Source organism: Pempheris klunzingeri, chromosome 1 (genome assembly GCF_042242105.1).
Source record: "Pempheris klunzingeri isolate RE-2024b chromosome 1, fPemKlu1.hap1, whole genome shotgun sequence".
Taxonomy (NCBI): domain Eukaryota; kingdom Metazoa; phylum Chordata; class Actinopteri; order Acropomatiformes; family Pempheridae; genus Pempheris; species Pempheris klunzingeri.
The window spans coordinates 13,226,239-13,250,018 of NC_092012.1; the positions used below are offsets into that span (position 1 = coordinate 13,226,239).

Consider the following 23,780-nt stretch of genomic DNA (forward strand, 5'->3'; position numbering starts at 1 on the left):
AGCAGATATTTGTTTGAAGATGGAAAAAGCATGTACTAGTACCTGCGCATTTAATGCTCAAAAAAGAAGTAGAATAATAGAAATAGAAATACAGCTGTAAGCTCATTTTCTCTGTATATTAAGCCGTACAATGTTGCCACCCACCTCTGCGTTTATATTTACAGCACACCATGAACAACACCACTATAAATAATCCACAGTGGGATCATTATGATCAAAAGACAACCAAACCGCTGAAGACTAAAAGCTACACTTTCTCATCATTGTGCTTTTGTTTCTTATTAGCTATTCATGAATTAAAGATTTAATACTTGCCTCAGAGGGCACGGGGGTATAAACCAGAGAACAACCCTTGTTTATGTTGACAAACATCCAAGCCAGTAATTGTTTATGTACCTTGTGTCTAACTCAGACGCCAAGCATCATGTCCTACATTTTCTTTCAATGAGATTTCTAGAAGGCACGAAAAACATTAAACTGACCGTGTGCTTTCATGGAAATCAGAAAACGAGGGAAGGACATCAAAATAATTTAGGATTAAGGAGGAGTCCACCGCTGTCAGTCTGGGGCCAAAAACCAGGGGCTCAAAGCAATAAGTTAGACCACTTATAGCTTAGGCAGGCACAGAAAAAACACGCACAAAGCAATCCCTGCTGGCCAGAGAGCCAGGAACAGAGGCTGCTAATGGGCTAATTTCACTCCTAATTATGGGATTAATTTGTCCATTTAGGTCTGTATGAAAAATGCTCAACTATTGGGAGGGCAAAACTGGGTTGGACAGACCCACGGCCTCCGCCTATGATGCACAGCCATTTAATCATTTCATTAATTGAATGATAAAAACAGCACTCATAGGCTGTGACGGTTTGAGTGTTTTGTTGTTATGGTGTCTCATTATAAATCTTTATTCATCCAGTATAAAGATGTGTATTGGCTTATAGCAATCAGTAAGTGTGCCATCTCGCTCTCTCTTTCTCTCTTTCATCAGCTACAGTAATATTTATGGCCTGTCAGGGTCACAGGCCGTCACAGAGAGCACCCCATAAACCCTCTCACCGATGTCCTGCTGGCACTACTGCAGTTATGTGATCGTAATGGAAAGTCTACAGTTATGATGTGTATGCGCTCTTGGTGATTTGTGAGCATCGTTAGCTCTGTATTTGGAGATGTGGGGACCATGGGTGTGTGTGTGTGTGTATGTGTGTCTTTATTGTTAAAAGAAGAAAGAAGCCGCTGCCCTTTTGACCATGCAGTGGGCAAGAGCTGTGTGTACAGCTGTGTGTGTGTGTGTGTGTGTGCGTCTCTCTGTATGTGTGTTATGAGCAGGCAGTGCCCTGGACTCACCTTTATCCCCAAGAAATCTTTTGCCATCACTGAAACGGTGCTGTTAATCTCACACACACACTCTTTCTGTAGCTGATCTAAGGTAAGCAGGCACACAGAAATTTGTTCAACACGCTGTGGCACTGATCACACACGCCTAATATTTCTTTACAGCCAGTCAGTCGTATCCACAATCTTTCAGTGTTTCCATAATTAGCTTATAAATGTCCCTCTCTTTTTATGCGCACTCCCAAATCCTTAATACTATCTATTTGTTTCTGACACTCCCAAATTAATCATAACCTCCCTATTAAATGAAAGGGCACAACATGCGAGAGAGGTTCTTACTAAAATGTGCTGATGCTGGTGGGTGCCTGGAAAACAGGAAGCTAATTTTTAACCTCATAGGATGCTTTAAAAATAGCTAGCAAAAAAAAGCCCTCATGCACTATGCATCCAATGCTGCAACAGGCTCAGCATCAGAGGTCCAACTGACTTCTGAGGATTAGCAATATAGTCTGCAAATGGGCGACCCGATAGCCAAGTGGATAGGCTCCGTACCGCTTGGGCGCAAATGCCCTGAGCAGTGAGCAAAGACTATAAATAAGAAGTGGATGCAGCCACTGTGACATCAACCACTGGTTTGTAGACTGCTGTTCAGAAGCTGCTGTTTTAAAACCAGAAGTGACAATTATTCCGCGAAGACACCACGTCTGATCCCACCCTAAAGCGTACCCTTTACCGTCCCTTTATCATCTACTTTGCTCTAAACAAGACCATAATTAAAAAATGAATATTGAAGGAGAACTGAAAGTTAACCCTTGTATGGTGTTCGGATTTGTGGGACCCGATTTCATTCGTGTTGATGTTCTTTATCAAAAGAAAAATGATACGATTAATAATTTTTTCAAACTCAGACTCATCAATGCGAGCCAAGGCCAATGAGTCTGAGTTTGACAAAAATAATTAATTGTATCATTTTTCCCTTGATAAAAAAATGAAAATGGGTCCCACAGACCCGAACACCATACAAGGGTTAAGACAATAAACACAAAAGTGGTGACTGAGGTAATAAATCAAGTGAGACGTAAAGTTATTCCATCCAGTCAGACTTATTTTTGCAACCACTGGTGTTTGGATTGGAACAAATGCAGGTTTAGGAGCTAGGAGGAATTTTATAAGCTTGTTCTATGCAAAACATCTTCATTTGTGAGGTAACTGGTAACTAAAGCTGCCAGATAAAGGTAGTGCAGTTTAAAGTACATTTATGTTTGAAATGCAATGAACTAGAAACAACTCGAGTAAAGTAAAAGTACCTCAACGTTGTACTTTGGCACAGTACTTGGATAAATGTTACATCCACCCCTGTTTTATTCTACAGAAACGTGTTAAAAACTATCTTGTTTTCTCATTTCAAGGCTGATCACCCCATCATCTATCTCCTCATGCGTCTTTCTCAGGCTGTGAGTTTCAAGAAAGACTCAGGCACTATTTTGGGCTGCCTCGCATTTCAGTCAAGTCTGCTAGCTTGTGTGCATAACTCCTTGCCTCAGGGTTGCCTTGGCGACTGGGAGCTGTTACCTGACAGGCACTGCAGCAGTGTTTGGGCGGCAACAGAGTTCCTCGCTGAAAAGTAGCCTGGGGTTTACATACTTAGAGGAAAATTATACTTGAAATACTTCATTGGTTTAAACACTGTTGTAACATTGACTGATTCATTCTTTGATTGGTATGTCTAGAAGAAGTTAAATCTACACAGACGGAGCATCAAATCAAAAAAGTCAACTTATACTTATAATAGTTACCTACTCCGGATTCCTAAAACTTAACAAAATCTGGATTTCCAGGAACATGACATCAGTGCAGCTAAATGTGCTCCTTCTGGATACATAAACATGAGGGCACTAACACTGGTAAGTGGCGTAAGAAATATAAGGGTGACTGACCATGATGACAGCCTCTAATCTTTACAGATCAAACATGAATGATTGGCTTTATTGTCCCAGGCCTGTGTGAGCAGACAGCAGAGGGATGATCATATCCCTTGGATCAGGCTAGAAACATGCTCTGGGTCCAACCTGTCACTCTAAAGGTTAATTGATGCATCGGCGAATCGCACCACATCGAGGCGACTATCTTGGTGGAAAAGAAACATTCGCCCTCTCTGACCACAGGACGCCTCTGCGTTCAGTTCAAGGAGTGCTGATCATGGCTATTGTTTGCAATAAGTAAAGTATTCTTGAGGAGTACACTGTGTTATGAGAGCTGAAAACATGCTTGGTTTAAAGCCCTCAACGTCCAGCTCCTCATTTCCATTAAAAACAATGAGCAAAGGAGATCTCCCAGCGGAGATGAAGCTTTAATAGTCTCTGGGCATACAGTAGAGGTCGAGATAAAGATGATTAATGCATTATAGTGGAAGGCAAAAACAGCCATGAACTTGAATTCATTTTTAGTAATTCAAAGCAAAACAGAGTGTGCACAGGAAAAATGCCAAGGTTATAGTAAGTACAGGCAAGAAAATATTTATTTCTTCTGCTTGTTCCACAGGCTCAAGCCAGCTGGTATGTTGGCCTTCAGTGATTAATACAGTTTTATATATGTGATTTATATTTTACATAATATATGTATATTATATAAATCATGAATATCTGATACTCCAAAATTACAGTAATCTGATTAAGACACTACTGTGAATTACTGCGTAAAGGGAATTTTAGACGTGTGCACCTTAAACAAACAAGACTATTTGATTTTTTTTTTTTTACAGCATTCTGCAACACATCCATATTCTGTTTGCTTGGCGACACATCCTCTACCTCGAACATCAGCATGTGAACATTTTCACAAAGACAGTGGAGGAAAAGTCAAGGGATCATCAAAGCAGGTTTCATCTTCTGAGACCAAATTTCATAGTCAAATTTCAAATCCAATAGTTGCTGAAATATTTCAGTCTGGACTGAAGTGGTAGACCTGTCAGTGCCATCCATATAGCGGGGCTGATAGCCTGCCTAAAACATGCCAACATTTGCACAATGTGTAAACCACAATGTAAAGAGAAACAGTAGCAAAAGCATGTTTAATTCCTTATTGGTATTTTTTAAGTTTACTTATTCATTCCTCAATATTCCATAAGCAGGAACTCAGTCATATTGGTCACAAGAATAGCTTGATCAAGAACATAATCCCATTATGAATAAGCTCAGTCCTTGCAAACATAGTCAGTGGTGCAGGTAAGCACTGTGTGACATATCAGACTGTGGCTCAGCTACACAGCCCTGCTCCAACACCGTGCTCTGTCACTAAAGAATAACTTGTACGTCCATCCCTGTGGAAACATGAATGTAAAGTAGCTGCACATGTTGGACTGTCTGGCTGCCTGACAGCTCACCAGTTCGGTGTCCGTTTCACTTCAGGAGTGCTGTACCTCTCCATTATTCAAATCTCTGTATGCTGCACTTCAGTCCGGAGAAGTATCAGGCCAGTCAGGCCAGGTACAGTGTAAATATCACTTCTTTTTTTTTTTTTTTGAATGCAACTGCCAAACTTATCTATATTCTTAAAGGAACATTTCAACATTGTAGAAAATGTTCTTAGACAGATGTCTGTGCATGACTGGAACTAGAGCTATAATAGGTTGTGTTCAATGTCACTCCCTATGTTCTGTACAGTGTACCACATTTACTCTCTGCCATTCTAAAATCTAAATTTAAAACTCTCACAATGGGATGGAAAAGATTCTACTAGTTTCTGCTGAGAATCCCATAAAATTGCAGTCATGAAACCTCTCTGTGAACCTATCAGTGTCTAAAATGTGGATTGAACTGTACTGCTCACAAGATACAGAGTACTTGTTACACAGGGACTAGAATATATCTGTGGGACTGATTTCAGACACAACTCTAGTCTTGTGATCACTGAGAGCTTTCCAGTAGAGACTCTAGGAGGTGAATGACCCAGGCTGCTGTTCCCTAAACTGACAACTTCTTGTTTTTATAATTTTATTTTTGCTTGCGTAGTGATTGATATCATATCATAAATTAATTCAGAGGTGATGGTAAATGTATTTTTGTTTCCCCCAGTCTTAATGTTAAGATAAGCTAACTGCCTTGTGGCTCTATCTACCTTTTTTAACACACAAGTGGATTCTTCTGATTTAACTCTCGGCAAGAGACAGAAGACATTGTTAAAAAGCAGTGCAAATTAAAGATTATGTTCTGGTATGACAAAATGGTGCATTGGAATTGCACAGATTAAAATGGATTTAACTGTACATTGAGTGAGTACATAGAGGCATTGTCCTTACTGTACATACTTATACTTTAAACCATCTACTAACAACAGCAAAGCAACAGCAGTTGGGGCTTCCTGAGCCAAATACTCCATACTGCAGACGATCACCGTCTTGTTCCCCAGACAGGGCAAACAAGGATTTACTGCCCTCTAACTCCCTCTCTCTGTCTTTTTGTCTCTCTCTAAACACATAATCCATCACAGTCACAAGCAGCAGAAGACTGCAGGTAGTCTTGTCTTTCTGCTGCCTCCAAGTGATACAGAGTAAATCTGCCTTGGCATTAATGCACCAGACTTGACTGGAGAGAAACTACAATGTTTATTAGCTATTTTAGATAAGGTGAACTGGTAGGATTTTCCCTCAAACATGGACACAGTGTGCTTTCTCATTCCACTGAGTACAATATATCAGTGTATCTTTGATGTGGAGTTTACAAAGAATGTTTGGCGTAGACAGAATTTCATATTCAACGCATCTTCTCTCCCCACAATACTGGCATACAAACATTCAGTCCATCCAAACATTGCACAGCGTGTCATGCACTGACTTGACTGAATGTGCCAAAACCAAAGATGCAAGCTTTTCTCTCTATACCCTGTCTCGCCTGTTCTATTTATAACTCGTATCTGTCACCCTTTTACTTCACTATAAATACAAAGACCCCAGAAAGCTGCAAACATTTTAAAATATCTATATTGATTATTTTTGGTTGATTTGATTTGCCAGTCGTTTCTTTCTTTGATTAATCATTAAATCATATAGTCTATAAAATTAGATAAGATAATAAAATGTGACCATCACAATTTTACTAAACCATAAAGGAATAGAAAAGAGTGGAAATACATACCACATCCTCAATATTTGCTTGGTGATAATTAGATAAGAAATGTGTTAAAAATGTGTTGTGTTTACACTTCAGTGCTTTTAGGGATTAAACAAACAAGATATAAGATGTAAATTATTGAGCTTTACAGGTTTACTGGTAGGCAGATTTTGTCAGCTTTGGACAGAGCGAGGCTAACTGTTTCTCCCCGTTTCCAGTCTTCATGCAAAGCTAAGCTAACCAGCTGCTGGCGCCAGCTTCGTATTTAACGTACAGTAATGAGTGGTATCAATCTTCTCCACTAAAGCGCTCTGATATCTGTAATTTGCTTGTTTTGTCTAACCAACTGTTCAAAGGACAATCGATTAACAGCGCAATAAAATGAAAATCGAAAATCTTATCCGCACACTCAAGAAACTGGAAGCATTAAATCTCTGCCGTTTTTTGCTTAATAAATGATGAAATACTTCCCAAAAAGTTATTAAAATAGTTGCAGATTAATCCTCTGTCAACTGACTAATTGAGTGATCAGCTAATCCTTTCAGCACTAAATTGTTTAACGGAGTAAAATCCTCAACTGCCAGATGATACAATTAGCCCCTGGACCTTGTTTTAGCATATAAGAGACCAATCTCGAATAAGTCAGCGAAGAAAACCAATTCTTTAACACTCATACTTAAATGGTTTGGAGAAACTCCAGTTATCATGAATCACGATGCAGAGCATGGCCACCCACAGTTGGCAGATGGGTTGTTGCCGAGTTGCCAGGCCCGAAAGCGTCCAGCCGGTGTATTAGTCACCTGCCAGTCAGTGCTGGGTCGAGGCCAGAAATGGAAAGCTTGACTGTCAGGGCTGAACATAACATGCAACAGAAACAATAACCACACCAGATATTATCTTTTAGACCCCTCTGAAGGCAGGAAGCAGCGGCCACGGGCTGACATCTCTGTATGCTTGCAGTCCACAAAATGACTCATGCTTTTTAAGGGAAAGAGAGGTAGGGGTATTTAAACTTTTTACAATGCATAATGTGTGACCAATTTCTACTCACACCTCAGTGATTTCCTTTGATCCACAAGAGCAGACATGATTCAGATCTCTGTCTCTGCTCTAACATTACATAAAGGCAAAGAAAGGAAGGCAGTGGGAATGTGAATGGAGAAGATGTAGATATGCACAGCAGGGAGGCAAGGTGATAAAGCTAGAGGGAGCGAGACAAGTGATATGCGGTGAGAGGGGTGGAGTATGACATGATGTGGGGAAGCAGCAGAAAGGAGATGAGATTATTTATGGCATTAAGAGAGCGTGAAATAGAATTGGGCAGGAGCTTGTTGGTGCTGCATCCCAATCCTGATCTCCACTTTAAAAGACAAAAGGACTGAAAGATGTGTCGACAGAGATCATCATAATGCATCACAATTAGAATGCATCTATAAACATTTTTGGCTGGATTTTTGGCAAAGCGGAACCAGCCGTATGAATGTGATCTCACGGAGGTGAGATTGAACACGGCGGCACTCTGTTTCCAGCTGTAGGCCGCATGACTAGCCAAAACATTACATACAACAAAATACCATTGATTAAAACAAACAAACACACACACACGCACACTTCCACTCAGCACTCCCCCTAGAGGCTTGGAGCACGTCGGTTGTGTTGTGTTGGAGATACGTGGCGTTTTTCTGTTACATTTGTTTTCAGGGTTTGCGTGTTTTGGACTTTGTATAATTTCTGTATTTACAGCATGTTTGCTGTTAATGTATTTGTTTTGGTATTCTGCAGCAAACACTGATTCATTTGAAGCACGCTTCCATTATTGTATTTGTTTTGGATTTTCATGTGTTTCTGAATTGGCATCATCTCTCTTAATGGAAATGTTTTGGCCTGTTGTAGCGTGTTTGCCTTCATCAGCCACCATACTTTAGACACAATATGGAACAGTGGAGTCAAACCTTTTCTACCACAGTGACATGGACAGTGATATAAAAAGGTTTTTTATTTTGTTGTTTGCAGCCATGATAGAAAAAAGCAACCTTGATAGCACAAATGTTAATTAGAATGATTCTTTGTGTGCTTGAAATACGTAACACAGTTCAAAGATTGTTCATCTGTGCAAGCAGAGTAAAGAAAAGTGAAAACTGCTAAGACTTCTAACTGACTTTGGTCCTGTAGTTTCCAGGCCAGCGGCTATAAAAACATAAAACACCGGAGCTGCGATCGACCTGAACGGGCCCCACAGTTGAAACTGTGCTAAACCGCAAGTGTGCCAGCAACAAGGTTCAGACTTTTCAGCACTCTGTCACATTGTGTTAATAAGCTGCGATGACAGCTTGAGGACTATTTGTATTCATCTCCGATAATCGCATACAGTAGACAATCATGTCTAAAGCTTCGTCACGATTTGGATTCTCATGTAGTGTGTAAAGTAATCTACATGAGGTGAACTAACAGCAAAGACACAAAGCATCCGTTTCAGCATTTAAGTATGAGTCTCATACGTTGTCACATCGCCACCAGTCCCATTAAAAGACTCCCTCTTGGCTATTATTGCTTTGTTCAGAGTTGTCACATTAGCAGCTGAGTGTGGGCTTTCAGAGGACACTCACCACAAGAGAGAGCGGCCTCTTCCATGACACCACTCCGATCAGTCCAGAGAGCAGCACCTGGAAGAGAAAACAGATGCTGTAAGAGGTCAGTGATACTGATAAAGATGTGGAACGACAAACATATATTCATATGATGGATTAAAGAGAAATTCTGGTTTTGTATGATCTGGAGATAATTGCTCGAATCAGGGGATTGAGGTGATTTCACTAAAAAGAAGTTTGATGATTTTGTTGGTGTATGCTGCTTTGTGCTTGAATCATAGATCAACCCACTATCTAATGATGATGAATGTTTGTATTTGCCATATGTATCATATGCCCTGTTTAGTCTGCCAGTCAGTCAGTCCACCACTTTGGTCCACATCGAAATACCTCGACAACTATTGGATCAATTTCCATGAACTTTTGCATTCATGCTCCCCAGAGAATTAAGTCTTCTGACTTCGGTGATTCCCTGGCTTTTGCTCTACAACCACCGTGGGGTTAACATTTTCAGCTTTTAGTAAAATATCAACTTGACGGATCGCTATAAAATTTCATGCAGACATTCACATCCCCCCTCAGGATGAATTGTAAAAAGGGAGTTGTGATCCCTTTTTCATCCATTTTCATCTCTAGCTGTAGGCTCTTAGACTTAGACCTTTTCACCTAAACCCCCGGGTAATACACTTTTTGGAAGAATAAACAAAGGCAGAGGTTAAGATTATTACACAGTTGTCTGTTCTAAACATCCTTCACAGTTCACAACTTTAACCTACAGCACTTTCAGTAATTGAGCACATACAATGTTTTTAGTGCAATGAGTGACTGTTACCAATATTTCAGCCGCCCTCACTCTCTGTTTCACTGCCAAATTAAGTAGTTTGGACAATGTGGCGAAACTGCTGGTATGATTGTCTGACTCACAAGACTTAATCAAAGAGCTGTTGTCATGTTCCCAGATCTCAGCAATTACTTTGGTGAGTACAATATTATCAAAACCAATTAATATGATGGCTAAAACTAAGAAAATAAGACAGAATTTGTAATAAACCCAAATTATCTTCTGATACACAGTAAGAGATTTTGAATACGGGATTTATTTCTTCGGCTTCATGTGCAAATATAAATAAAGATCATCTTCTACATGATGGGCTGAGTAATACACAGATCAGGAGGGAGTAATTCTGTACCCATCTGCCATCAGATTTGTCACCCGTGTTTCAGTGTGGATGTGGATTTCTTTGTCAGCTGCTCATCATGTATTCACAGGCTCGCTCTACCACACATTATTTTTCCTTTAGCTGGGAGCAAATGAACAAAGTGATCCTGTAGTTCGAGGTGGTTACAGAAAATTGAACACTGCGAGCTTTTCTAGGACTGTAATGTGCATAAGTGCACTGCCACATTTTTTCACAGTTGGTTAAGTTTTTAAAAGCTATTCTTATTTGTTCCCCGCTTCTTCAAGTGTGATTCACTCCTTACACAACCTGAACCCCCACAGAGGAATCTATGCTTCTCATTTCATTTGACTGCTGCCAGTGACTGAAATGAAAGGCAAAGTGTGTTGAAAGTAGACTTTGTATTTGAGTTTGATCCCCATGACTTCATGCGTATTCCGTTTTTTTTTGTTGTTTGTTTTTTTCCTGACAGATGTAATTTGACTGTGATACTCAGACTACTACTTGAGCCAGTGAACAATAACATGATTTTAGGAATCACCTTCCTAATAATCAGTAATTTACAGGTCTCACTTAGATTTTTTTTTTTTTTTTTTATAAGAGACTTGAAAACAAGCTACATATACAACAGTGCATAACAGTGCAGTCACTCAAAGTATCATCTCACTCGCACACACACACACTACAATTTTGCAGGTCATTTCAGTAGTAAATTACATAGTAAAGAAAATCCAGTTCAGAGTTGGTATAAAGACGTACAACTGTACTGTGACCTGATGTCATGATTGTTTATTTCAAATTCCACCAAGAATGGTGAATATCTCTGCAGCTCGGGTAACGTGGGCTCAAATAAATGAAAACACAGGTATGCTGATGCCCCCTGGATGTCAGTGACGACCTCTGAGTTTTTCATGTCATGCCGTGAGTGTGATAGCTGTCTTGAGTGAACTGAACAGTGGTAAATGGAATCCTGTGATTTAAAGGTATTGACAGCAACGTGGCCAGTATGAAATATAGAAGTATAAAGCTTTATGTTTAATGGAGAACCAAGATCTGCAGGACGATCTTCTATCCTAAGTTCTTATACAGTAATAGTATACTGTATTGATTCGACTGTCACTGACAGCATGGATCAGAGTAGGAACATCAAAGCTGTGCGGACCTCTGAAAGCACGCATGGTAAAAGCGACGAGGAATAATGCACAGAAAGCAATGGCTGATAGTTTTGAGACAGCAGCTGTACATTATACTGAGCTTTGATCTGTTTTCTATAAGTAAATAATTCCACCCATCTACCTATTTTCTAGTCACAGAGGGTGAGAGCCTATTCCAGCACACAGTGAGCTAAAAGTATACTGTAAGAATATTAGAATATATATATATATACATATATAAATAAAATAATAGAAAACAGAGACTGTCTTCCCAATAAAAATGTAAGCGTGGTTATTCTCAGAAAATGCCTATAAACAGTCCACGAGCTTAAATGAACTACTCATTTTAACCACAAACCCACCTTAAACTTGATTCGCTTGTGTGCTCAAACCTTAATGTCACATCATAAAACAGATTGTAAAACAGATGTACTAAGTGAGTGTTGTGCCTTTTAATTTGGAGGACTTATTGAAAACGCAACAACTTGCCTTCCTACCACGGTGACTTCATCAGTGTCTCTCAGGTCTTAATGGTACTCCAGGTTTTTTCCATTACCACTGATTTGCTTTTAGATTTTGTGCTCCATCTACCTGGAACCAGTTACCCTGCAGCTTGAGGCTTTGGCTGAAATGAAACAATTAATGTTATCTGGACCCATCTAGTTGTGATGTCTGTGGTTCCCTCTAATATTCATCTCTCCTATTGATCCATCTGTTTGATTTAAGTCATTCCACCCCAAGCTGTATGTTTGTCTTTTGTTAGAATGTCACCCTAAACAGCAGATGTTTTTTTAAATGAGACGCCTGATTAAATTAAATTCAGATTTGAAAAAGCACCCATTGGTTTTCTCAGCACACTTCACGTCGGGTGTGGTGTTGCATTTTGAGAGTGCCTACTACTGTAGGTGTGAATTCGTGTATCATCGAAAATGTGTGTGAACAAAGGGTACCCGTAGCCTCCGGCGCTCAGTGCCTGCATGGTCTCTCTCTGCCTCTCGCCCTTCTTCACCCTCCATTAAACACCAACATGGTCTCCCTATTTGCCCCATCTTGCTCTCCTCCTTCCCTCTCTCCACTGGCTTTCTTGATATCTTCCCTCTCTCTCTCCCATTTTTTTCTCTTTCCAATTTATCCCTGTATCACACTCATCTCTGTATTTCTTCGCCCACACAGTCACAGTATATTTCTGCACTTACACACTCACTTTCACTACTCGCTAGCCAGCCCTCTCATTTCTATTTCCCTCTCCATCTTGTTCGACTCTCGTCAATCTTCCACCTCTTCACTCACCTTGATACCCACAGGACCTGGCCAACGGGATGTCAATATTCCATTTAAGCACGCACACGCATGCCAACACAAGCCAGATAAAGAGCAGCACAAACCTTAAAACAAACAACTGATGTTTCTCTTTTTTTTTTGGTTTGTTCTTTAATTTCCTACTTTTTAGTTAATTATCAATATATTCCATAACAAATCAAAACCCACAATAAATCTATCCAAGTGAAAAGTATTAAAGTATTGCTTTTGTAGCCTCACTGACGATGAACGCCATCATTTGCCAAAAACTACATGAAAATACATGTAAAGACATACTCGTGTAGCGTGATCATCTCAGCAATTTTCTCTCATCTGGATCACATCAATGCAACAATGTGACTTTTGGACAACAATACGGTTGGCATGGATGCACAGGATGTCAGCTGTCATATTAATATGACAAATTAACTGTTTTGATCCAAGATTTGATGATAATAAAACCCAGAATGTCCACCAGGCACAGTTATGTGGCTGTCCTGCTCTTAAGTGTATGCCAGAAGCAATCTACAGCCAATCCTGGACAATGTGCCAACATCCACTCCCTCTTTTATTATTCCATATCTTTACAAGATGGCTCTACTTTTGTCAGTGCCTAAAAGCCTTTCTGAAGTGTGAAATTACGCCTGTTAATGTATGTAAATGTCTATACTTACTGACAATTAACTTCAAATGTTGGCATTAGTTGTCCTTGCATACTTAAAGAGCTACTGTTTCTTCGTTCTTTTTGTTTCATCACTTCTCCTTCGAAGTCTGTGAAGCGCAATGCCACTGTTTTTCTTTTGTTAATATACACTATTCAGGAAATGAAGATACAGAATCAAGGTAGCATGCAGTGTAGTTAATCAAAACAAGTACACAACAGCCGCGAATTGGAAACTTTCTTTTGAAATGTCTCTGTCAGTGGTACTGAGACTAGAGACGAGAAACCTGAGAGACCTTCCAGTGGACATCAAGCTGACAGTGTCTATTTGCACGACCTCTCTCTCTGTGTACCCTGTTCATTGCTGGTAGAAACTGCATCAGGCAGCAGGAGACAGAGGCTTGTTTTCCTCCTGTGTTACTGCAGGTAACATTCACCCTTTCTATACTGGCGTCAGGCACTGCGACAAGGAGACCAGAGATGTTGTGTCACCATTACAAGCCTCTCTCTCCGCTTGGCGCTGTGCACCAAATGCACTGCACAATGCACAATCAAGGTTGAATTGAGCTCCTATCATATTGCGGTTCCTGGTAACTTATCAAACTATTTCACTCTCATCAGAGATGTCTATAATTATGCAACTTGAGGTAGCACAGCTCATGTTATTCCTTTTTAGGAATTTAGGGCAGATATTCCCAGATGACTGAAAGGGAGGGATGCATGGCATTGGATATGACATGCCACAGACTGACTCATAATATGTATGGCTTATTCTACACTATTAAATTCATAATATTATTCATGCATTTGGTCTTTACACAGCACAGCACATGAATCTGTAATGGAATAAGAGTGTAAAAAAACAGTTTAGGATCAAGTATCTCAAGAGAGGGTCTGTTTCAAGTCCTGAGTGATAATTTCTTGTCCTGCCCTATTCTACTCATAATAGTAGAAGAGGGCCAAAAAAAAGCAGGCGTAACTTCAAGGTCTGAAAAGTGAAGACAATGTGAAAGTGCCTTAAACCTGCACTCTTTCCAATGGCCAGCAGGGGGCGACTCCATCTATCCATTGTCTACACCGCTTATCCTAAAGGGTCGTGAGGGGGCAGGAGCCAATCCCAGATGACTCTTGGCGAGAGGCGGGGTACACCTTGGACTGGTCGCCAGTCAATCGCTGGGCAAATACAGAGGGACAACCACATTTGCCCATTCACACCTGCAGGCAATTTAGAGTCACCAATTAACCTAACCTGCATGTGTTTGGACTGTGGGAGGAAGCTGGAGCACCCGGAGAAAACCTGCAAACTGTACACAGAAAGGTTAAAAGGTTGAAACCACAAACCTGCCGGCCAGTGGATTCAAACCTGGAACCTTCTTGCTGCGAAAGAAGTCCAGTTGCATGGAAGTCTATGAGAAAATAACCCGACTTCTCACTTGATTTATCACCTCAATAAACACCTCGTTGTGAGTTTATGGTCTCAGTCACTGGTTTCAAGTTCTTGTCAAAACAGCTCAATGTTCATTTTGAAGATTTTGGTCCCTTTTAGAATAAAATAGTCCACAAAGCAGGACATGCTTTAGGGCGGGGCTACGTTGTGACTGACCAATCAAAGGTGGGTCACGCCCAAATTCTAACCAATCAGGGGCTGGGTTTTTGCAAAACAATCGTCACTTCTAGTTTCAAGATGGCGACGTGAGGTATTCAAAGCTTTAAAACAGCAGTCCACAAACCAATGGGTGATGTCGTAGTGGCTACGTCCACTTCTAATTTACAGTCTATGATTCTACTTCATCACATCTCACTATTATTCTATTTTTCATATAATAATTATATTATGGCATTGATATGGAAGCACAGTGAAGATCTGACATTCAAGAGCACGTTTCCTTCAGTCATATATTGTTGATATCAAAGGCGCAATCAAACACAAAACACACTGAATGACAGACTGAATGTGGGAACGCTCTTTGTGTGAAGGACTATGTATGTATCTTTGTGTGTCTCTGTGTGTGTCTGTGGTTTGAGGGGAGAAATGATGTGAGAGCAGGAACCATGTGATAGCTTTGCTGGTTGTCAGTCACTGGAGGCTTTTCCCCTTGGCTGCTCCCACAACAGGATTAACATGCAATACTTAGCAGCATTAGTCACTGAAACCTGAGCAGCACACACCCACCGACAAACTGAAAAAGTGCTGAAGCATCTTTGAATATGGGAGCACATTTCCTGGTATTCTAACACAGATCAATTAAAAATCTCAGGAAGAGCAAAGAAAAAAAGAAGCGAAGAAACAAATTACTAAATTAAAAGTTTGCACAAGTAGGACTTTTAAAAAACATAGAAAACACTGACCCTGATAATACGGTATTGGCACTTCCATAAATATTTTTGAGCCTGGACCATGAAACAGCTTTTAGTTAATAACAGCAACAGTCAAACTGCACAGTGTGAACACATCAGAAGAGTTCATTTGTATTCTAGAGAGCCCAACATCATTAAACATGGGAAAACTGAGTAGCAACAAATCTGGTGGAAAGGAAGGTTTGGCTTGTATCTAGTATATTTTTAGGCAACTTTGAAAATGTTTTATGTTAACAGTAAAAGGCTTGAAAAAAAAAGGCAGCACTGTGAGAGATTTGTTCACCAACAAAAACCAGAGTCTCAATCTTAAAGTGATAGCTGTTAGTCAGCAGATGTTTAGATCATTTAACATATCATCCTCAGTGCCACACAGCCGGTGGGAAACCGCTTAAAATGGCAGATGATTTGATAAAGTGAGCATAAAAAAACGAAATGAATTTTAAAATTGCAACTTTTACGGACTAATATGAAATTATGAGGATGTTCTCTGTGTGACACACACACACACACACACACACAAAGTGAGGCTTTAGCTTTTCACAGGACTGGATTAGAGGAGCCAGTGTCATCGCCATGAAAGAATGCATTACTCTGATACTCTGACAGAGACAACTAACACCCCACACACACACACACACACACACACACACCAGAAGTAGACAAGTTGACATGTGGTTTGAGGCCCACGACAAAACAAATATACAAGAATACAAAAACTTACAGTCTTTACAGATCAGCGACTTATTGCAAAGTCAGAGTGAAAAGGTTGAACTCAAACTGCTTTATCACAGAGAGCAGGCCTGTGAGCGCCGCTGTATCGCTGCACGGGAGGAATCCCGGTAAGCCATGAGTGTGTGTAGCTGCTGCAGCAAATTCCTGCCATACACACGACACAGAATGCACATTCACGACCCAGCACACAACTTCAGTACAACAAAACCTGCATTCTACCATGGAGAACATGGACAAGTCTTTTGATATTTGTTACAGAAACTAGTACAAAAAGTAGCATATTTAATCATGATCACAGTAGATGTTGTTATTTCAGTTAATAGTAATTTCTGTTCTAGACATACTCAAATTTGAACACAGTCCTCAAGATTAGTTTTGTTAAACTTTGCGTTAAATCAAAGTTATTTTGTGCATCTGGAGACTTTGGCGACATAACAGATATTCAGATATTTGCAGATGATGTCCCTCTGATTGTTACCTCTGCTGGTCAGTGCACCACAGTGGTTTATAGTCAACTGTGTTAGTTAAAAGGTTTAGGTATCTTGGGGTATCATAACAAATGAGTATAAGAACATAATGAGACTGAGCACTGGCTGGAGAAGTGGTGGGGAGGAGAGAGCAGAACTGTAAAGCAAATCTCTAATGTCTTGTTCAACCTTTGCACTAACCCAGAGGTTTGGGACACTGACTGATAGAATGAAATTAAAGATACAAGCAGCAGAGTCTGCATCTTACTTTATGTGACAGAGAAGGGAGCTGAGTTATCTGGAAGGACCTTGATATTGAGGCACTTAACTTTGAGAGGAGTCTGTTAAGGTGGGTAAGACACTTGCTAAGGCTGCTCACTTGACACCTCGGCTTAAAATGTTAAAATGTTCTGGGCACTACTGGCTGGGAGGAGAGCCCGTGGCACCACCAGGACAGAGTGGCAGGTTTGCATCTCCAGGCTGGACTGGGAGCTCTTAGGAAGCCCCCAGGAGGAGCTTCGTCTGACCGTCTGAGCTCTGCCCTGTTGGTAACCTGACCCTGATACTGATTAGAGAAAAGGTGACCGTCTTTTTATTTGTTGTCTCAAAGACTAAAGAGTGTTTCCAACTATATTTGGTGGAAATGTATGTCACGAACCAAGGAAAACACTCTGTAGAATTTATTTTCTCTATTTTAAACATACATTGTCTCTGTAGTTTATATTTAGGCATTTTTACAGTTCACCTATTGGCAGTAGAGTCAATCATGACCATTCGTCATGTAGTAAAGTACTTGCCAATTTTGCCTATCCAATAAAGAACTGCTCACATGTAAACCACAAGGTTTGTTATTTCCTTTGCAGTATGTATGGCAATGCAGCATTCATTTGTTTACTGCAAGAGAGAGACGAAAACAGAGTTAAAGTATTTATTTTTATCATTTCTCATATCCATCTATGTCATAGCTCATCAGCTCATGTTCCGATAGACTCAACGATCAATGGAAGAGAGACAACGGCACTATTATTATTATTACCACTCAATATTTAATTGCTGTAGTTCTATTTTGGTTACAGACAATCCTGCGCAGATGATTTTATGTGCTTAAGAACAATTTTTGAGTGCTGGCTGAGCCTCAAAGTATTTGGTGAAGAATGTAACAGTCCACTGTATCTCTAATATAAATTGGGCCCTTATGATTTAAGACAGTATAAGGGTTATGGTTGGTGTTCTCCATGAAAGTGTTTCTTTTTCTCTCTATTTGCCGGCAACACGACCAAACTGTGCACAATTGTAAAGGTGTAAGCTAAATTATTAGATCACAGAAACAAATGTCAAATTTACACATCAATAAGAAAACATAAGAATATAAGAAAATATAACCCCCTGTAGTAATCAGATACAAGAGACAAACAATATTAGAATATTAGAACTTAAATTGTTGTTTAAAGGGTGTTAAAGAGGCATTGGTTAATTTCCGCCTCTGTATATACTACATGTAAATAATGTAGACAAAATACTAGAAACGGCATTTGCTGCAATGGAATCACAAAAGTGTTACCATCACAACACACAAACAGCAAAAGTTGTACAAGTAGAAAACAAAATGTTTATTGCAGGCTTGTTGTATTGCATTGAATTACATCATTCAGGTTTTCACTCTGTGTATATACAGATAAAATCAAGTGTAATTAATTCTGATTTTGAGACCGAACTTCAGTGTGAAGTAAACTTAATCACAAATTACAAGTTTTCCTCAGGGGGCTTTGCAATTTCTACAGTATACAGGTGACAAAAACTAAAAAAAAAAAAAAACAAAAAAAAAAAACCTTAAATGACCAAAGAATATGGAAGAAACCTCAGGAAAGACAGAATAAACCAAAATATCAAATTGCAAAATGGAAAACACATAATGAGTCACGAAAAAGGTAAATTTCCACCTCTGTTGACAAAAAATGTTCCATTCCCAATCTGTTTCTCTGCTATAAGTTTTTATTTGAATCCTTTTTGTGCCATTTTGTGTCGTTTTGTCTGAAAAAGGGAGTGAATGAAATCCACAGTGAAGACGTCCATAATTAACCAAATGATGTTTTTGAGATGTTTATGACTCCATATTACTGTTTAGAAAAAAAAAAGATATACGAGTGCTAAAACTGCTATGGATTCTACCTAAATCACAGTCTTGACCTTATTCTTATTCATTTATGCATGGCGCCAATCAAAGGAGCCATTACTGAGAGCGAGGGTTTAGAAAGCAGGCCGTTTCTCAAACATCATCATTGCCAAGATGGATGGAGCCAGTGCGGTTGCCGTGGTAACCACGAACTGGCCATTTGCCAGGATCCATAATGACTTCCCATCAGCTGCTGCGCTGAGAGGAGCAGGGACCCTCGCTGGTTCAGGCAGGCTCAAGAATCCCCCACAACATCATCACACACACACAAAAACGGCAGAAACCCCGGCACACATGGTAAAACCAAAATAAACAAACCTTGCCGACACACACACACACTGATTCACACAGATAATGCACAAAGTGCTTGCAATCCCTATCAGTCAGCTCCTCAGTCTGCTGCTCTCTTTCAAGTCAAACAGCCCCTCTCATTTCCTTTCACTTTTGCATCATGTCGGTCAAGTGAAGAAGAAAGTATTTCCAGAGAGTCTCAGTCTCTCCCTGAGCTCCCCCTGCTCTGCAGCCTCTTAGCACAATCTGACACAGAATACATGTGTGAAAGTGCGTGCACAGCTTTGTGTGAGTGTGTGTGTGTGTGTGTAATTCTGCCTGTAAGTGCAGGCATGAGTAAAGCTGCAGAATAAGGCTGAGCAGAAAAAGGTTTCAGGGAAACGCGCCACTCTGCCCTTCTATGAAATGAAGAGCTGCTGATTAAATGGACGTCTATCTGTCTTGTCTTGTGCTACATGTGAGTGTGCAATGTTGCTCTTGTAATTTACCTCCTGGTCAGTCAACTTCAATTTTCTTTCCAAAAAAAAAAAAAACAGGCATCACATCAATGATTGGTGAATGCTGTGTGCACCATCGGCACCAGCTGACTCTGATGTCCTTCAGACATCAATCACGTTCATGAAGGTGATCTCAAGTAGCTGTTTCTGTTGGTTCACCACTCTGTCCTGAAATATCTCAACAGCTATTAGACGGATCGTCATGCAATGTTATACAGCCATTTATGATACCATCAGGTCAGAATTTCAACTTGTCCAATATTTTTTCTCACCACCCACCTTTCTCCTGTGCCAATCTCTCACCATATGATGCAGTGTCTTGCTTTTTGCGTATCTCATTTATCTCTGGTGTGTGTCTGTGGCCCTTCTCTTTGTAGCACGTATGGGATTTATGTTAATGCTCTCTCTGCTGAATCCTGCGCCGCTACTTAGATTCATAGAAGCACCTAAAACGGCGTATAAGTATTTATTTATGCTACAAAAGCTCCAATATCTTCATACATAAGTGCCTCTCATAGAAACTGAATAAAAGATCAGCAGTTTGTTTTGAGCAAAAAGGCATGTTTAGCTTTCCACAGATGTCCACACTGGTTTTGTGAGGCTGCATCACAGTACACAAATTTTAAATATGATGATATTCAGAAATAAAAGTTCACATATGGAAGCTCTGAATGTAGATAAGATAGAAAAGTCACCTTGTGTTTCACCTTGAAGAACATTTTTTTCTGTGCATGCATGCGTGTGTGTGTGTGTGTGTGTATGTAGATGTCCCCAAATGAAAGACAAATCAAGGTGAGAGGTAGCATCAGGGGAGCTGAACTCCTAATGCTTATGTGACAATTTCAGCTTCAAGTAACCTTCAAGTAACCTTTGCTGGCCAATGAATGAGCGGCACAAAATACCGTGGGTGTGTGTTCCAGACTGCATGTATGTGTTCACTGTATGTGTGTCTATGAACGAACATGGACGCCTGTGTCACCCAGAGCTGCATGTGTGAGTCACAGAGAGCATGTGAGTCACACTGTGGGGATCACGAGGTGTTTGATGCCTCTTTGTCTGCGGCTCCACACAGTCTCTGCCCTGCAGCCTGTCCAACTGAAGTTCATGCTGACAAAGCTAACAGACGTGTGCATTTGGCCTCCCCGTGTTCCCGCTGTTTCAACAGCAGCGGCAGTCCTTCTCCAGACCCCCCTTTTCTTCCCTAACATCCGTTTCCTACAGTACTCCCATCTCTCTCCTCCCACCACCTGCTCCTCCTTCCTAACCCCTCCCCCATCTTGTATATCATCACTTCGCTTTGGAGCTCAGCAGCACCTCGCTGTCGTTGCCACGGAAACAGTGGAACAACAGCAGGTCGGCTGCTGCTGCCGCTGCCTGGGGGTGTGGCATCTCAGCCACCCTTTGCTCCTCGCCTCTCACTCGTGGAGGTCTCTAGTACCTTCTGTTAAATCCATGAATCAAGACCGTAACGTCCATCTGAATGTGAATCAGCCTCTGAAATCACAACAGAATAACATACCAGAGGGGAGAGCTCCATTGCAACAAGACAGTAGGCCAATATGGCATTAAGTATGATAATGAGTGGTATGATAATGATTACACCCCTAACATTTACAAGGTTTCATTACATAAAGTTAAGAGCATCATGTGCAAATGCATCATTTATGTTCGGCATATAAACAGTGAGTTCTTTGTTGCTGAGAAATATACGTGTGCCTGCAGCTTTCTCCTCAAGGTGGAGTCACACATGCCCAACGCTATGAGGTATAATGTTATATATTCAGAGGAATGCATTTCAGTATCAATGCACGGTGCATACTTAAGTGGAATAACCCTGAAAGTAGGCGCTGAACATGCCAGCATCGTCATCATCATCCTCCACCACGTCTACATGGGACACATTTTGTCTGTTTTTCATTCATTCATCTCATAGAAATCTGATCTATTCTGATCAATACGGCTGTCTCCACAAGCTCCGCAACAGCGTGCATTTCCCTTTGCACTTCACATGCACCATTCTGCAGACATAACTACAGTGATTCTGTGTCAGGCTGTGTGCTCTGCCAAAAAGCAGGTGACCTACACTGTGCTACTGTGCCTGAACACATACTTCGTAGACAGTGACAGAGGACTGAAGCTGCTGCTGCACTGACGAAACGCTGCTTTTGCTGCATGGCCTGTGTAGACAGGGTGTAAAAATAAGGAGGGGTAAAGCAGGGGTAAAGCCTCTGATATGCTAATCTCTACCTCTATATGTTTATGCTGTGCAAAAATATGAAGTCCTCAAGGTAGATAATCCAGCATTGCCCAAGGATGCGTGTGGCCTGATCTGCCAGTAATGTAACAGTATATACTTTATGATCTTCCAGGTACACAGAAAGTACACAGGGTGCTTGTGAACACCACCACTCGTGTTGCAGCTGTTTGTCTATGCATACAATCCCCTGCTTGGCCAGTCGCAGTGTTTATCCAGCAAAATGGTAGTAGTGAAGTGAGTGACCGGTGAAAAACCCTTGACCTGTTTCTGTGCATCACAAGCATCACAGCAGGTCTGATTGGTTGTGAGTGAGCTGAGAGACAGAAAGAGAGACAAAAGAGGAGAGGAGAGGAGAGGAGAGGAGAGGAGAGGAGAGGAGAGGATAGGCTCCTTGGTGTCTCTCTAGCTTCTCGTCCTGACTTAGATCACCATCAGACACTCTGGATCTTGCACACAGGCCTGTCACACATGCATTAGTACACACACACACACACACACACACACACACTTACACATGGACTGCCACTTCTAATTTCACAAGAGTTTCTTTGATGCTGCAACAAATGAATATGGAGTATGAAAAAAGGAAAAAAACATCAATGCTATCCTTTCAATTATCCAGATATGTTTGCACTGTGGGACATTACTGGCTGCATCGCTGGAATGAAATTCAACTCATGACAGAATCGGTGTTACCTTCGGTTGTTAAATCCTCATGGCTGAGAAAATCAACCAGAAGACACAGCAAATGTACAGATAGTGTAGCAACGTTACAGCATTACCACAAGCTACCTTTGAATGATGGACAGATGAGAATATCTCTGTTTTTCCTCCTGGCTCAGCTGCAGAGAGAGGTTTGTAATCTGTACTTCACTTAAAGTGCTAGATACTGTAACTGACAAGCTTTGACTCACATTTGACCCCCAATGTGGTAGCCACTAACAATATCTGTCAAGGCTAAAAGTGTGTATGGTGACCATGCATAAGTGTTAGAAATGATCTGACGCGCTGCGCTGTACAGTGTGTGTGTGGATGTAAGTGCGAGAAAGAAAGACAGTTGAAGGCACTGATTCATCTGGATACGACGATGTTAGTCATCAAACAGTAAACTTCTGTGAAGTTCTGATGGGCACTTTTGGGCCTCAGTGGTCATAATTCAGGAGCAAAGGGCTGTGGCTTTCAGCAGTTTGCAGCAGTGAGCCAGCCATGCATCCATCCTGCATACAGCTGCAGTGACACCAACAGCTGAATCAGGCTTTCAGTCCTGTGCTGACAGGATAATCTCACCCTGCAGCCAACCACGTTTGAAAGGAGAGCGTGGCGGACAGAGAAAGAGAGAGAGAGAGAGAGAGAGAGAGTGCGTGTGTGTGTGTGTGTGTGTGTGTGTGTGTGTGTTAAGTTGAGGTTTGGTGGGTGTGTAAATTGTATCCTCTCATCTGCATCAGCCTGGCTCAGAATCTGACCATAATAAGCCCCAATCTTTTTATAAATATTCTAAACTATTGTTGGTGGATTTGGGGAAGTTATGCCCCTGCATGGTAGCTGCAGCTCTTTTTAAATCCATGTCTAGGCGAAGTCTGATCAAAGCTGAACTTTTATTTGCTTTAAAAACTTAGAAACGTAATTTTTGACATACATGTACATTTGGCCTATACTAAGAGAACACTGGACAATTAACACAGGGA

At 40.8% G+C, this 23,780-nt stretch overlaps 1 protein-coding gene across 1 annotated transcript in view; it reads right to left on the bottom strand.

Moving 5' to 3' along the window:
• fam189a1 (family with sequence similarity 189 member A1) overlaps nt 1-23,780 on the bottom strand; it is an 87,936-nt gene that overhangs the window by 39,326 nt on the left and 24,830 nt on the right. The window contains exon 2 of the mRNA XM_070835079.1: nt 9,047-9,103. Within this exon, the coding sequence (XP_070691180.1) occupies nt 9,047-9,103 (57 nt within the window). The remainder of the gene's footprint in view (nt 1-9,046; nt 9,104-23,780) is intronic.